General features: G+C 42.7%; 1 protein-coding gene across 1 annotated transcript in view; it reads left to right on the forward strand.

The window, feature by feature from the left end:
* LOC134352656 (heterogeneous nuclear ribonucleoprotein L-like) overlaps positions 1-8,716 on the forward strand; it is a 39,581-nt gene extending 30,865 nt beyond the window's left edge. The window contains exons 13-14 of the mRNA XM_063059998.1: positions 6,476-6,571; positions 8,339-8,716. Coding sequence (XP_062916068.1) covers positions 6,476-6,571; positions 8,339-8,385 — 143 coding nt within the window. The 3' untranslated portion in view covers positions 8,386-8,716. The remainder of the gene's footprint in view (positions 1-6,475; positions 6,572-8,338) is intronic.
* Positions 8,717-17,141: the final 8,425 nt, after the last annotated feature.

Below are 17,141 nucleotides of genomic sequence, written 5' to 3' on the forward strand. Positions count from 1 at the left end.
ATTTTTATTCTATTTTTTTCTTTAGGTGAAATTTGAACTATGGGGAAGTACGTGTATCCTTGTTAAAAGTACCTTGTGATAGTCTTAAGCTAACAACCGATCATGTCCATTTAATTTGGGTGGCTCAGAGTTTTATAGAAAACTATTTTTAAGGTTCATTTCCTAACAAGATGAAGGTGTCTGCCCCAGCATTTGTATTGTTATTAGTGCATAGCTTATAGTGTAATATGGGATTAAAGTAGGCGTCACCTTAATCCTACAAAAATCCTTTATTAATCTCAAAGATTCAAAATACATTTATTGTTATGAAAGTATGTATACCATGTACAACCCTGAGAATTGTCTTCCCCCACACAGCCACAAAACAGACACACCATGGAACCCATTCAAAGAAAAACATGAAACATCCAACATAAAGAGCAAACTGTGCAAATGGTTGGAAAAAAAGAGACAAGCAAAAACACAAAATAAAACACCAGCCCACAAAGTCATTGAAACCTAGGAATATTCAGTTTAGTTCAATTCAATCTAACGCTGTCATTCGTTACCAGTCCGCCCCAATCAAAATTGCACAAAATACCAGTTTTTAAAAACAGAGCAACCAGAAACACATCATAACATGAACTCCACAAACCATGCTGATTATACCTTCCATCTTAGTTGAGTTATGTAAAAGTATTTTAAGTATGTCTTTGTATTTAAAGCATAATAAGCATTTTGCACCTGTCAACTTATTACAAGGCCTCTCATCTGTTACTTGTAGCAACGGGTGATGCATCCACACCCAACCTTGAGGTGAGCAAAGGGTTAAATTCATAAGAGAAAAAAGAAAACTGACACACCTTAGCGTGAACACGAACTCGAGGAAAGCTGCGGATGCTGGAAATTCAAGCAACACACACACAAAATGCTGGTGGAACGCAGCAGGCCAGGCAGCATCTATAGGAAGAGGTACAGTCGACGTTTCGGGCCGAGACCCTTTGTCAGGACTAACCGAAAGAAGAGATAGTAAGAGATGGGGAAGGGGGAGATCCAAAATGATGGGAGAAGACAGGAGGGGGAGGGATGGAGCCAAGAGCTGGACAGTTGATTGGCAAAAGGATACAATATCCCTTTTGCCAATCAACTTTTCAGCTCTTAGCTCCATCCCTCCCCCTCCTGTCTTCTACCTCCCCCTCCCCGTCCCACTTTCAAATCTCTTACTACAGGGAGTCTGCGCTCCATGTCATTTCATATCCAGGACAGTGTTTCTGTCTCGGCCCGAAATGTCGACTGTACCTCTTCCTAGAGATGCTGCCTGGCCTGCTGCGTTCACCAGCAACTTTGATGTGTGTTGATACAACATTCCATAGCCTTTTATTAAATATAAATTCCATTATTATCTCAGTGGAATTTCACACAAAATCCAGTATGGTTATGTTGTAGCCACTGTAGACGTAGACCTTGTTGCAATAATCTGACTTTTGTGGTCATCGGGTAGAAATATTGATTACTGTTTTCCTGAGTTGGGGCTGGATAATTTTAAGATGTAGCCGGCCAGAGGTGAGGTGACAGCTGTACCAGACTTCGAGGGAGGTGGTGCCAAGTTCAAATCCAGCTGGCACCTTGTAACCTTTGCATCTGAGTTGGGTTGAGCATAGAGCTAACAACTCGACCTCTTTTTTTTTTAAAAAAAAACAGACAAAGACTAAAGAAATGGCAAGTTTGCCGCACAATGTGCGAGGAGGAGCAATAACAACAGTTTTAAGGTGAACCTGAACCAAACTGATGGGCAGCAATGACTTCTGGTTAAATATCTGAACAATAACAAATAAGTCAAATTAAATAAGTGGGTAAAATGGATAACATCAAGGACATCTTCAAAAGGCAGTGCCTCAAGAAGGCAGCATCAATCTTCACAGACCCTCACCATCCTGAATATGCTCTCTTCTTGTTACCATGATTGGGGTGGAGGTACAGAAGCCTGAAAACTCTCACTCAAGAACAGCTTCTTCCCTTCCACCATCAGATATTTGAATGGTCCATGAACGCTACCTCATTGTTCCTTGGCTATTTATACAATTTGTAGATTTTTATCTTTGCACTGTTGTTACCCATAAACCAATTTCATGTCATATGTCACTGATAAGTCTGATAGAGCAGAGTATGCTTGTATCATCAGTTGAAATGCCTTCAGATAAATGAAAGTGTAGTTAAAAGATGCTGGTTAATGACAATGATACCTGGAAGGGACTACAAAGTTTAAATCTTGGCTACTAAAGCTTCTGTTTGTAACTAGAGTAACACACAAATGCTGGAGGAACAGATCGGGCAGCATCGATGGAGAGGAATAAAGAATCGACATTTCATACCAAAGGCCTTAGTCAGGACTGGGATCAATATAAAGTTGCAACTCAAAATGCTGGAGGAACTCAGCAGGTCAGGCAGCATCAATGGAAAGAAAACAGTCGACATTTCAGGCAGAGACCCTTCTAGTTTACTCTTCAGGTCAACTGTTTACTGCTTTCTGTAGATGCTGCTTGACCCAAGTTCCTACAGTATTTTGTGTATGTTGCTTTACATCTGCAAACTGTCTTGTGTTTGTGATCAATGTAAAGTTGCTCCTTTTTTTTGGAAATAATTTCGATAATGATCTTGTTTTTGGATGAAGAGTTGTTTTACCAATAGTTTTTAGTAATACTCTATAAAAATGTTCTGAATTTATTACATCATTTGGACTGATCGCTAGCTTTTATTACAGTGAGACAGCTATTTGTTAGGTTTAACCTGATTATTGGATTGGGTGTGGGTGTACTCTAAAGTCTACGTTGTATTTTTCCCGTAGATGGGACATGGGAAGCACTCGTAGGGCTGAAATAACAAATCCCTAAGTGTTCTTCAGTAGAAGGAAAACACTCCATAGTTTCCTGGTACAATGTTAATAGTAATAACCGTTTTTTTTTTAACTCAAATCAATTAATTCGAAACTGCCCCCTTGGTTTTCACTCCTTGCTTTTTTTTTGTTCAAGCTGTTCACTTGTGACTTTCACCAGGTGTTTTGCATACGTATATTTGTATTGCCTTTTTGTGTCAGCTGAGTAGAAATTGTGCACCCGTTAAAGTGCTGATAGACAGTATCCTTCTGTCCCATCAAGCCCCTGCAACCCCGAGTTAACCCTAACCTAAGTCAAGGGACAGTTTACAATGACCAATTAACCTACCCAGTAAGTGTTTAGATTTACAATCTGTGGAATCTTGGGAGTACACAGCTGTTGATAACTTATCCAAAGAAATCCTGAAGTTTCATGAATTTAATCCAACTGAATATAAATAGTGGGTTGTTTCTGCCAAATAACTGCAGCTGTACAGAACATTAAATGGACTGCACTTGTATTGTGTCCAGCTCTAATTGTGACACTAACGTCGGTGGTGGGGAAACTGCTGGAGTCAGTTAGCCTAACGTCGGTGATGGGGAAACTGCTGGAGTCAGTTATCAAGGATGTGATAACAGCACATTTGGAAAGCGGTGAAATGATCGGACAAAGTCAGCATGGATTTGTGAAAGGAAAATCATGTCTGACGAATCTCATAGAATTTTTTGAGGATGTAACTAGTAGAGTGGATAGGGGAGAACCAGTGGATGTGGTATATTTGGATTTTCAAAAGGCTTTTGACAAGGTCCCACACAGGAGATTAGTGTGCAAACTTAAAGCACACGGTATTGGGGGTAAGGTATTGGTGTGGGTGGAGAATTGGTTAGCAGACAGGAAGCAAAGAGTGGGAATAAACGGGACCTTTTCAGAATGGCAGGCGGTGACTAGTGGGGTACCGCAAGGCTCAGTGCTGGGTCCCCAGTTGTTTACAATATATATTAATGACTTGGATGAGGGAATTGAATGCAGCATCTCCAAGTTTGCGGATGACACGAAGCTGGGTGGCAGTGTTAGCTGTGAGGAGGATGCTAAGAGGATGCAGGGTGACTTGGATAGGTTGGGTGAGTGGGCAAATTCATGGCAGATGCAATTTAATGTGGATAAATGTGAAGTTATCCACTTTGGTGGCAAAAATAGGAAAACAGATTATTATCTGAATGGTGACCGATTAGGAAAAGGGGAGGTGCAATGAGACCTGGGTGTCATTATACACCAGTCATTGAAAGTGGGCATGCAGGTACAGCAGGCGGTGAAAAAGGCGAATGGTATGCTGGCATTTATAGCGAGAGGATTCGAGTACAGGAGCAGGGAGGTACTACTGCAGTTGTACAAGGCCTTGGTGAGACCACACCTGGAGTATTGTGTGCAGTTTTGGTCCCCTAATCTGAGGAAAGACATCCTTGCCATAGAGGGAGTACAAAGAAGGTTCACCAGATTGATTCCTGGGATGGCAGGACTTTCATATGAAGAAAGACTGGATGAACTGGGCTTGTACTCGTTGGAATTTAGAAGATTGAGGGGGGATCTGATTGAAACGTATAAAATCCTAAAGGGATTGGACAGGCTAGATGCAGGAAGATTGTTCCGGATGTTGGGGAAGTCCAGAACGAGGGGCCACAGTTTGAGGATAGAGGGGAAGCCTTTTAGGACCGAGATTAGGAAAAACTTCTTCACACAGAGAGTGGTGAATCTGTGGAATTCTCTGTCACAGGAAACAGTTGAGGCCAGTTCATTGGCTATATTTAAGAGGGAGTTGGATATGGCCCTTGTGGCTATGGGCGTCAGCGGGTATGGAGGGAAGGCTGAGGTGGGGTTCTGAGTTGGATGATCAGCCATGATCATAATAAATGGCGGTGCAGGCTCGAAGGGCCGAATGGCCTACTCCTGCACCTATTTTCTATGTTACAGGAAGGATGTTATCGCAATAAAAAGTTCAGAAGGGATTAACCAGGATGTTGCTGAGAATGAGGATGCTATAATTGTATGAGATTGTAGAAACGGGTTTTATTCTCAGTGAAATGTAGAAGGCTGAAAGGCATAGATGGCTAAGTTGTCTTTCCTCTTCAGGAAAAGTGAGTCTAGAAGTTCAGGGCACTGTTTTAAGGTGAGGTGGGGGTGTGGCTTAAATGAGATCTGATGCAGGGGTTACCACCCTGGGGTCCACGCACCCTGAAGTTAATGGTAGGGATCTATGGCAAAAAAAGGTTGGGAACCCGCGATCTGAGGAATAGATTTTTCCCCCACGGAGTATGGTGGTTACTGGACTGCCAGGTAGATACAGATACAATTACATTTAAAAGTCATCAGGGCAGGTTTTTCCAGAAAAGCCATAGAGGGATACAGGCCCAATGCAGGCAATTGGGATTGTTGTCTACTGCAAGCCACAATTTCCACAGATACAAGCCTTTTCTGTAAGAATTCCATTCTTCATCCCTGAGATTAAGCTAACACTTTTGCTACCCTAGTCAGCTTAGACAAGCTGGGCTGTATGTTTCTAATTTCAATTTAATTGTTCCTGCAGCTAAACGGTTAGATCAAAATCTCATTTTGTATCGATTGGTAGCAAGGAGTTGAGTCCTATTAAGATAGGGTTAGCTTGGAGCATTTTCACCTCGCTCGTAATATTGAGATTTTTCCTCTTCAGATACTCGGGGACAAACTGAGATGCCCAGGATCTGATCATCACTGACTTACAATGTGAAATTCTTTGCTTTTGTAGCAGCAGCACAGTGCAAAGACCTGGAAAGTGCTTCAGGGGCATTGGATGAAGTTGAGTGAAATGTTTTTACAAAGGGTTGGAATTTGTTGGATAGTGTGTTTGCAAGCACTACACTGGAGATGGTTGGAAATAATTCTCTGCATGCAGGCAGTCTGACAGAGTAGAGGTGTCAAGCACATTAGAGGGGAAGACTTAGCTAAGAAAAGTATTTTGGAAGCAGTGGTATGAAAGGTGTTATCTTAATTTGTTGCTCTTGAAGAAAGGAATAGAATTCTTACAGGAAACATTTGTACCCATGGGAATTGTGGCTTGTAGCAGACATTGGCAGAAGTCATGGGGCTGAAGAAGGGATGTTGGAATGAGGGAGAAGTGTAAATCAGAAGCACAGTTGGCAAAGCATCCTTCATCGTTGTGCTAGAAAATGAGATAACGAAATTGGGGATAAGTGTTAGATTGGTTCATACGGGAGTTAATGCCACAAAGGCTAGCATTGCTGGAAACTGGATTCCATACATTTAACACAATTTCCACTTTCATTTATTCCTGTTAAGATTTGTAGATTGCATTCCCTGTGTGGTTTAACTCAATCTTGGAAGTTGTGTCAGCTAAGGATAATTCAGTTGCAATACTTCAACACATTTGGACCCCAAATGCAGCGTTCCGGGTAGCGGACTATAACTCAGTTTTGTGTATAAATTTATTTTATTAATAGCTTTCCTTTTAAGAGTATCAGTTTCATGTAGCTCTGCTCTCCCCTCAATCCTCACTAATGTTGATATTGGGAGTTCGTATCAAAGGAATTTATAAGAGTTATTCACTTTCCCCAAAATTCTCACTTTTGTAGGTGAGAAAAGTTCTTCTGGGCTCCTGGAGTACGAATCCAAGACCGATGCTTTTGAGGCACTGGTTATGCTTAATCACTACAGGCTAAAAAATCCAGGTACGTTTTTCCATCCTGAACTCTGAAACTGATTCTTTGAGGTAAACTGTGTGAAGCATTCTTGACTCTGAGTTATTTTGATATTAACACGCTTGGTATAGAATCTGGAAATGTACTTTTTTTTCTTTGCTTTTTGAAGTATATCTTCCAATACGGAAGGATGCCTGACTGGAAGTGGTAGAAGGTGAGGGGAAGGGGCACTTTAGCTTAAAATGAGGCTATTTACAGATGCAATACCAGACAGAACCTGAGTATCAGAGTATTGAACAGTGATTTCTTTCTCTGGAAGATGAGCTGAAATGTGGCTGAGAGTGGAAGTTCAGGGGATGGGGCTTAAAGTTGATGGTAATAGAGAGCTTTCAGTTTCTGGCAAGACAAACTCAAAATATGGTCATTAATGGGAAATTTGGGATCTGTTACTACATGGAGTGATAGTGGGGAGTACAGATTATATAAGTGAGATGAAGTGGAAGGAAAGTTTCTTAAAAGCAGCAGCAACACTGGGACAGGCCAGTGGACTAAAGAACTTAAATTTGGGCCGACTGGTGGCACAATGACATCAGCGCCGGACTCTGGAACGGAGGTTCTCAAGTTCGAACCCAGCCGGGTCTGCTCCCAAGTACGCTTTCCATCCGTGCCGAGTTGAGTGTTGAGATCGCAACTCGACCTCGTAAAATAAAGGGGAAAATGCTGCGATATGTCTGTGTGAGGAGTGGCGACCCACACGGCCTCTCTCTCGCTCCGCACCTTGTAAAGGCATGAAAGAGGCGTCACACCAACCTCGCACGCGCCAAAAAAAAACTTAAGTTTGTAATCGGTTTGTAAAACTTGACCAGAGAACAAAATTACCAAAGCCTCCAGCCTTACTTTGAGTCCTGTAGATAAGTAAGATTTTGCTCTTGTATTTTGCTTCTGGGACATTGGCATGCCAGTTGGATCCCTCAGGTTCAAGTTTGCCTTCGGTGATATCAGTGGAGATATTTTGAGGTTGTCATACCGTTAGAAATATTCCTTCAGGTTTATGAAATTTTCATGGGGGTGTTAAACTGAGGTTCTTTGGTTAGTGAAGATCCAGTGCTGGGGAACAATGAAGATCATGCAGTTGTGCAGAGAGATGGGTGGACATTGCTTGATAATGTTCAGATGCTGTGGTATCTTCACTGGGAATGAAGAGGGAGAGTGCCAGATGTTGGTTGCTTGGTGCCTGTGCTCAGCTAAAGACCTGACTTGCAGGGAAAGGTTGAATAGGTTAGGACTTTTATTACCTGGAGCATAGGAGAGTGAGAGGAGAATCGATAGAGGTATAGATACAAGCAGACTTTTCCACTAGGACTGGGTGAGACTAGAGCTAGAGGTCATGGGGGTTAAGGGTAAAAGGTGAAATGTTTAAGGGGAACCAAAGGGGGGGGCAACTTCACTCAGAATGATGAGAGTGTGGAACGAGCTGCCAACAGAAGTGGTGGGTGCAGGGTCGATTTCAACATTTAAGAGAAGTTTAGATACGTGCATGGATGTGAGGGATATGGGGGGCAATGGTCCAGGAGCAGGTTGATGGGAACTAGGCAGAATAATAGTTTGGTACAGGCTAGATGGGCTGAAGGGCCTGTTTCTGCGCTGTGGTGCTCTGACTGCAATTGAGTTAGCTGATAAACATTTGGCCAAAAAGCGGCCAATCGGCACTTTTAGTGCACTGTGCAGCAGTCGTCTGTATATTAGTCAGGTTTGATACTGGATTATCCACTGAGTAGTCTCTCTTTTTCTCCCCAGATGGGCCTGATCTGTATACGCTGAAGCTGTGTTTCTCTACTGCCTAACAAGATCCTGATCAGGAAGCAGACACAAGGCTGATCATTGCTTTAGATGTATCTGGTTTCGTTTCAACCTTTTTTTAATCATTTAAATGCTGTAACATGTGACCCATGAAAAGGAATTGTATGTTCTCCAGTTAAGGGCAGTTTTTTTTTAAGTTTTTCCGTGAATGAATGGTTAGTGAAATGTGGAATGTGACCATGTTAGTGGTTAGTATGTACGAGCAACTGTTTCAACTTGTTTAATTATTGGAAAATTCCTTGACTGCATAATACCGTACACTATTTATGTTACAGCTACAAAGTATTAATAAAACAATTTGTTTAGTTGTCGTGACTACTTGAAGTCTTTTCTTTAGAGAACCTTTTAGAATTTTCTGGATGCCAACATTCTTGGTGTTAAAAAAGAGGGTGTGACTGGCTTTTGTTTCTATAAAAGATCATCTTTGAGATAAACAAGATTATTCGAGTTAGAAGCATAGAAAACCTACAGTACAATACAGGCCCTTCGGCCCACAAAGTTGTGCCGAACGTGTCCCTGACTTAGAAATTACTAGGCTTACCCATAGCCCTCTATTTTTCTAAGCTCCATATACCTATCCAAAGGTCTCTTAAAAGACCCTATCGTATTCACCTCCACCACCGTTGCCGGCACTCACCATTCTGAGTGGGGGGAAAAAAACTTGCCCCTGACATCTCCTCTGTACCTACTCCTAGCATCTTAAACCTGTGTCCTCTTGTGGCAACCATTTCAGCCCTGAGAAAAGGCCTCTGACTATCCACAAAATCAATGCCTCTCATCATCTTATACACCTCTATCAGATCACCCCTCATCCTCTGTCGCTCTAAGGAGAAAAGGCCGAGTTCACTCAACCTGTTTTCATAAGGCATGCTCCCCAAACCAGGCAACATCCTTGTAAATCTCCTCTGCACCCTTTCTAAGGTTTCCACACCCTGTAGTGAGGTGACCAGAACTGAGCACAGTACTCCAAGTGGGGTCTGACTAGGGTCCTATATAGCTGCAACATTACCTCTCAGCTCCTAAATTCAATTTCACGATTGATGAAGGCCAATACACCATATGCCTTAACCACAGAGTCAACCTGCGCAGCTGCTTTGAGTGTCCTATGGACTCAGACCCCAAAATCCCTCTGATCCTCCACACTGCCAAGAGTCTTAGTATTAATACTATATTCTGCCATCATATTTGACCTAACAAAATGAACCACTTCACACTTACTGGGTTGAATTCCATCTGCCACTTCTCAGCCCAGTTTTGCATCCTATCAATGTCCGGCTGTAACCTCTGACAGCCCTCCACGCTATCCACAACAACTCCAACCTTTGTGTCATCAGCAAACTTGCTAACCCATCCCTCTACTTCCTCATCCAGGTCATTTATAAAAATCATGAAGAGTAAGGGTCCCAGAACAGATCCCTGAGGCACACCACTGGTCACAGACCTCCATGCAGAATATGACCCATCTACAATCACTCTTTGCCTTCTGTGGGCAGGCCAATTCTGGATCCACAAAGCAATGTCCCCTTGGATCCCATGCCTCCTTACTTGTTTAATAAGCCTTATATGGGGTACCTTATCAAATTCCTTGCTGAAATCCATATACACTACACTACTACTTAATATACCCATATAACTTAATGGTACGTAATTGCTTCTTCACTTTATGCCATTTCAGCTTACGAAATTAAAATCTCCCAGCATGATAACTGTTATTACACCTTTCCAGAATCTGTTTTCCTATCTGCTCCTCAATATCCCTGTTACTATTAGGCAGCCTATAAAAACACCCAGTAAAGTCATTGATCCCTTGCTGTTCCTAACCTCCACCCACAGAGACAATCCCTCTATAACGTCCACCTTTTCTGCAGCCGTGACACTATCTCTGATCAACAGTGCCACACCCCCACCTCTTTTGTCTCTCTCCCTGTCCTTTCTGAAACTTCTAAAACCTGGCACTTGAAGTAACCATTCCTGTCCCTGAGCCATCCAAGTCTCTAATGGCCACCACATCATAGCTCCAAGTACTGATCCACGCTCCAAGCTCATCCGCTTTGTTCACAATACTCCTTGCGTTAAAATAGACATCTCAAACCGTAGTTCTGAGCGCGTCCTTCTCTTATCACCTACCTATCCTCCCCCACCCACTGTCTCCAAGCTTTCTCTATTTGTGAGCCAACCGCCACTTCCCCAGTCTCTTCAGTTCAGTTCCCACTCCCCCAACAATTCTAGTTTAAACCCTCCCCAGTAGCCTTAGCAAACCTCCACGCCAGGATATTGGTCCCCCTGGGATTCAAGTGCAACCCGTCCCTTTTGTACAGGTCACACCTGCCCCAAAAGAGGTCCCAATGATCCAGAAATCTGAATCCCTGCCCCCTGATCCAATCAACCACGCATTTATGCTCCACCTCATTCTATTCCTATACTCACTGTCGCGTGGTACAGGCAGTAATCCCGAGATTACTACCTTTGCGGTTCTGCTTCTCAACTTTCTTCCTAACTCCCTGTAGTCTGTTTTCAGGACCTCTTTCCCTTTTCCTACCTATGTCATTGGTACCAATATGTACCACAACCTCTGGCTGTTCTCCCTCCTGCTGCAGGAAATCATGGATGCGATCTGAAACATCCCGGACCCCAGCATCTGGGTTCCTGGGTGTTAACATGTATCAAGATCTATTCAGTGCCAAACCTAATGAGGCAATTAGAAGAAGGTGTGTCAGCAGCCATATTTCTTTAGTAGTTTGAGGAGATTTGTCCACCTGCTTCAAATATACTGGCGTGGTAACCTGTATAACTAATTCCCTGTGGCACTTGCATTCACAATGAAGTGTTTTGAGAGGCTGGTGTGACGCATATCAGCTCCTGCCTGAGTGGCAACTTGGACCTGCTCCAATTCTCCTAATGCAACAACACGGTCCGCAGCAGGTGCCATCTCATTGGCTCTTCACACAACCCTGGAACATCTGGACAGCAAAGATGCCTACATCGGGATGCTTTTCATCGATTACAACCCAACATTTAGTACCATCATGCCCTCAAAACTGATCAGTCAACACTAAAACATGAGTATGAACATCCCTTTGTGCAATTGGATCCTGGATATCCTCACTTGTAGATCCCAGTCAGTTCAGACTGGCAAAAACATCTCCCCCACAATCTCCATCAGCACAGGAGTGTGTTCTTTGCCCCCTGTTCTACTTGTTTTAAATCTATGACTGTGACTAAGTACAGCTCCAACACCATATACAAGTTTGCTGATGACACCACTGTCGTGGCTGTATCAAAAGTGGTGATGAATTAGCATACAGGAGGGAGACGGAAAATTTTTTCTGAGTGGTGTAATAACTACAACCTCTCACTCGGTGTCAATAAGACCAAGGAACTGATTGTGGACTTCAGGAGAGGGAAACCAGACATCCTTGAGCTCATAATCATCAGAGGATCAGGTGGAGAGGGTCAGTAACTTTAAATTCCTGGGTGCCACTATCTCAGCGGGCCTGTCCTGGACCCATAATATAAATACAATTGCAAAGAAAGCACGACAGCTCCTATACTTCATCAGGAGTCTGCAGAAATTCTGCGTGACATCAAAAAACTTGGCAAACTTCTATAGATACAGTATATGGTTGCATTACAGCCTGGTATGAGAACACCAATGCCTTTGAGGGGAAAATCCTACAAAAGCTAGTGGATTTGGCCCAGTACATCAGGGGTAAAACTTTCTCAACCATTGAGCACATCTACATGAAACGCTGCGGTAGAAAAGCAGCATCCACCATCAAAGAACCTCACCATCCAGGCCATGCTCTTTTCTCACTGCTGCCATCAAGTTCCGATCGTCTCCCGATAGTCCCCAATAGCAGGCGGCTGAAGGGAGAAACTCTCTCTGACATAAACCTCCAGGCACTGACAACTGTCGATGCATTGGAAGCACCCAACCACAGCCAACATGGAGTATGTCCGAAAACTTCGAGCCTCTGACCAGCCCTCCGACACCGAGCACCGAACACCATCCTCTGTCGAGCGCTTCGACCCCATCCCAGCCGCCGAGCAACAAGCAAAGCCGAGGACTCGGGGCCTTCCCCTCCGGAGATTCTGGATCACACAGTAACGGTGGCATCGAAAAAGGCATTTCAGAAGTTCCATTTCTCCAGATGTTCTTCCGTTCTCTCACGTCTGTCTCCACCAAATCAGGATTGTGCACGGCATCCTACTTGACAGATTACAGATATTAATCACTGGAGTGGCCGCGCAAGTTCCTACAACTAATGGTCTCACTTCAAGATCTCTTTATCTTGTTATTTCATGCTCATTATTTCTTGCTATTTATTTATATTTGTATTTGTACCGTTTGTTGTCCTCTGATCCTGTTTATAGTTACTGTTCTATAGATTTTGTTGTTCATTGATCCTGCTTACAGTTCCTGTTCTATAGATTCTGTTGTTCATTGATCCTGTTTACAGTACCTGTTCTATAGATATTGTTGTTCATTGATCCTGTTTACAGTTACTGCTCTATAGATTTTGTTGTTCATTGATCCTGTTTACGGTTACTATTCTATAGATTTTGTTGTTCATTGATCCTGTTTGCAGTTACTGTTCTATAGATTCTGTTGTTCATTGATCCTGTTTACGGTTGCTATTCTACAGATATTATAGTTCATTGATCCTGTTTACAGTTACTATTCTATAGATTTGCTAAGTATGCTTACAAAAAAATTATCTCAGGGTTGTATGTGGTGACATGAACATACCCTGATAATAAGTTTTACTTAGAAGTTTGAACTTTGGTTAACTCATTCCTTTATTGCTGACTCGTTTTCTGATGGGCCAGACCCATGGTGCATCACTTGTACTTCAACTTGGTGCTCCCTGATTTACCACTCAGTGGCTACCTTATCAGGTACACCTGCTCGTTAATGCAAATATCTAATCAGCCAGTCATGTGGCAGCAACTCAATGCATAAAAGCATGCAGACATGGTCAAGAGGTTCAGTTGTTGTCTAGCCCAAACATCAGAATGGGGAAGAAATGTGATTTAAGTGACTTTGTCAATTATCCCGTAATTAGGCTGGTGTTAAGTCAAGAATTGCTGGGCAGCGTTGCTCAAATGACATAATCCGCACTGTCAATAATAAATAAATTCCATATTTATTTTCACAGATTGAAATTCTCCAATTACCATGGTAGAATTTCAACTCCTGTTTCTCAATCGTTGATACAAAACTCTTTTCGCTACTCTGTCATCTGTACAAATAAGCTACCTGGAAATCAGATTCAAGTAAGTTAACCTACCTGTAGCAATAAGTTACCCTTAAATCAAACCGCAGATATTGTAATCTGTCCTGTGCAATCAGCACATCTCGGGCCCCAGCTCCCCCACCATGCCATGGTGATGTCGGATGTTCCCCAATTGACCTCGCACCCAGGTTAGTTGGAAGGGCATTAAATCTCCTCCACGTCGATGACTCCTCTCCGAATTGCTCCCTTTACTCCATCTGCGATCTGTCTTGAACACGTTACACTTTGACTTTGCCATGCTCCAGCACAATTCTTCCCTCCAATTAGCTTCGCCTTTGCTCTCCTCTTTAATGTTTACCTCAACCTACTTCAGAATGTTTTACGGTCGAATGTCTTGCCTTTTGAACTACCAGTAAGCTGTTGCTCACCTTCAGTAGCCCTCCATCTTAAACCAGAAGTTCACCTTGCCCTTTTTGTTCAAGAGCCTGATGGTCAAGAGGTTTAGTAACTGTTCTTGAACCTGATGGTGTGAGTCCTGAGGCTCTTGTACCGGAGGCAGCCGTGAAAAGAGAGCATGACCTAGGTGGCGGGGATCCAAAGGTTCATTTATTAACAAAATATACAACTCTGAAACTTTTCTTCTCCAGATAGCAACGAAACCAAGAAAGAAAAGGACGGCAGCGTGATCATCAGACACCAAATCCCTCCTTCTTGCCCCAAAAAAAACGAACAAAAGCAGAACAGGCACATTGACACCCCCCTGCACATAAAAAAAAATTAGAAAGATTGTACGAAAAACACAGGGTATAAAAACAAGCGATATTCCAAGTCCATATCTGAAACACAGAAAACCTGAGTAACGTTCTCTGGGCACAGCGGCAAGCTTTTCTGTCTCCAGCAGCTGAGCCTGACGATGGACGCTGCTTTCCTATGACAGCATTTCATGAAGATGTGCTCAGTGGTTGGGAGGGCCTTACCTGCAGCTCACAGAACGTCACCACTGATCGCCGGAGCCACCTTGAAATTTTAACTTTCCTTTTTAAATCTTGTTATTAATTTTTCAAAATTATAAACTCAATAACAAAATTGGTACAAAGAGATTGGAAAAATGTTCATCAGCATATATAAAATGAATATTAAGTAACATTGATATAAAAGACTTCCAAACTCATAATGAGATTAAACATTTAAAAAGAAATAAAAAGAAAAAAAATATATAAACAAAATAAAACCCAAAAGAAAAAGAGAAAAAAAAAACCCAAGAAAAAAAAACAACAGGGCTAAACCAACAGCTTGTATCAGACACGTTCAAATGAAATTTTAACTTTTAATCTTAGAATTTTAGTGATATGTCTTGAGTGTAGATGGAAAAACATTCATTGATTTCAGGAATATATTTTCCATGTATCTGTCATCTCAGCACATGCAAAAGTGCCGATTACACTTCGTGGCCACTTTATTATGCATAAGAGTGGAACTGGAAGTAGCCTTCTGCATCGGTAGCCCATCCACTTCCATGTTGTGCATTCAGAGATCTATTCTCCTCTGACCTCTCTCATCAACGAGGCATTTTCGCCCACAGAACTGCCACTCACTGGAATTTTTTTTTTGTTGTTTTTCACACCATTCTCTGTAAACTCTGGAGACAGTGCTGTGCGTAAGTCCCGGGAGATCAGCAGATTCTGAGATCCTTAAACCACCCCATCTGGCACCATCAACCATTCCATGGTCAAAGTCACTTAGGTCACATTTCTTCTCCATTCTGATGTTTGGTCTGAACGACAACCGAAACTCTTGACCACGTCTGCATGCTTTTATGCATTGCAGCCATATGACTGGCCGATTAGATATTTACATTAATGAGCAGGTGTTCCTGATACAGTGGCCCACTTTATGTGGGTCAGATATTTGGTGATCCATCCGCCTGCTATGATGACTGAATTGCAGTCACTCAGTGCCTGTGTTTACACTGGAACCGAAAGCATAAATTAAGGCTTCATTCGGCTTGACTCCAAGAAATCTGATACTGTGTCAACACACATAAAATGCTGGAGGATCTCAGCAAGTCAGGCAGCATCTATGGAGGGGAATAAACAAGTCGACGTTTCGGGCCAACACCCTTCATGACTGACACGTATTTTGTCAATTCCAGATTCATGAAATGCTCAAGTTCACGCATAAATGCTACAGAATTCAGCAATCTGTACGAATCTATTACAGACTACTTATGCATGATGCAACTCCTGTACATTTAATGCTTCCCTCCATCCACCAAGTGCATTTCAGAATCAGAATCCAATCATGTTTATCATCACTGACATAAATCATGAAATTCGCTATTTTGTGGCAGTGGTATGGTGTAATACATAAAATACCATGCACTACAATAAGCAATATATATTAAAAATTAAATCATTCGTTCTTTATGTGCCGTGTCAAATGATGTGGGCGATCATAGCCTTTCCAAGACCATGATTGTTGTTGGTAAATTCTTCTACAGAAGTGGTATGTCATTGCCTTCTTCTGGGCAGAGCCTTAAAAGTTAAGTAAGTAATGCAAAATACGGTGGGAAGGCAGGAGACTGGGGCTGAGAGGAAAGACGATCAGCCATGATGAAATGGCGGAGCAGACTAGAACTAGGGGGGCATAGCCTCAAGATTCGGGGGAGTAGATTTAGGACGGAGATGAAGTGGAACTGCTTTTTCCAGAATTCTGTGTAATTCTCTGCCTAGTGGAGGCTCCCTCAGTAAATATATTGGACAGATGTTTGCACAGTAGGGGAATTAAGGGTTATGGGGAAAAGGCAGGTAGGTGGAGATGAGTCCATGGTCTGATCAGCCATGATCTTATTGAATGGCGGAGCAGGTTCGACGGGCTAGATGGCCAACTCCTGCTCCTGTTTCGAATGTTCTTATGTACATGATCTCCATAGCCAATAGGAGCATTTTCAATTCCCCCCATATCTTTAGTACTGCAGAACATTGCAGAACTGGACTGGTCAAAGAACACTGAGGCTGTCTACAAGAAGGGTCAGAGCCGTCTCTATTTCCTGAGGAGACTGAGGTTCTTTAACATCTGCTGGACGATGCTGAGGATGTTCTACGAATCTGTGGTGGCCGTTGTGTTTGCTGTTGTGTGCTGGGGCAGCAGGCTGAGGGTAGCAGACACCAACAGAATCAACAAACTCATTCGTAAGGCCAGTGACGTTGTGGGGATGGAACTGGACTCTCTGACGGTGGTGTCTGAAAAGAGGATGCTGTCTAAGTTGCATGCCATCTTGGACAATGTCTCCCATCCACTACATAATGTACTGGTTGGGCACAGGAGTACATTCAGCCAAATACTCATTCCACCGAGATGCAACACAGAGCGTCATAGGAAGTCATTCCTGCCTGTGGCCATCAAACTTTACAACTCCTCCCTTGGAGGGTCAGACACCCTGAGCCAATAGGCTGGTCCTGGACTTATTTCCTGGCATAATTTACATATTACTATTTAACTGT

This window comes from Mobula hypostoma, chromosome 10 (genome assembly GCF_963921235.1).
Source record: "Mobula hypostoma chromosome 10, sMobHyp1.1, whole genome shotgun sequence".
NCBI lineage: Eukaryota > Metazoa > Chordata > Chondrichthyes > Myliobatiformes > Myliobatidae > Mobula > Mobula hypostoma.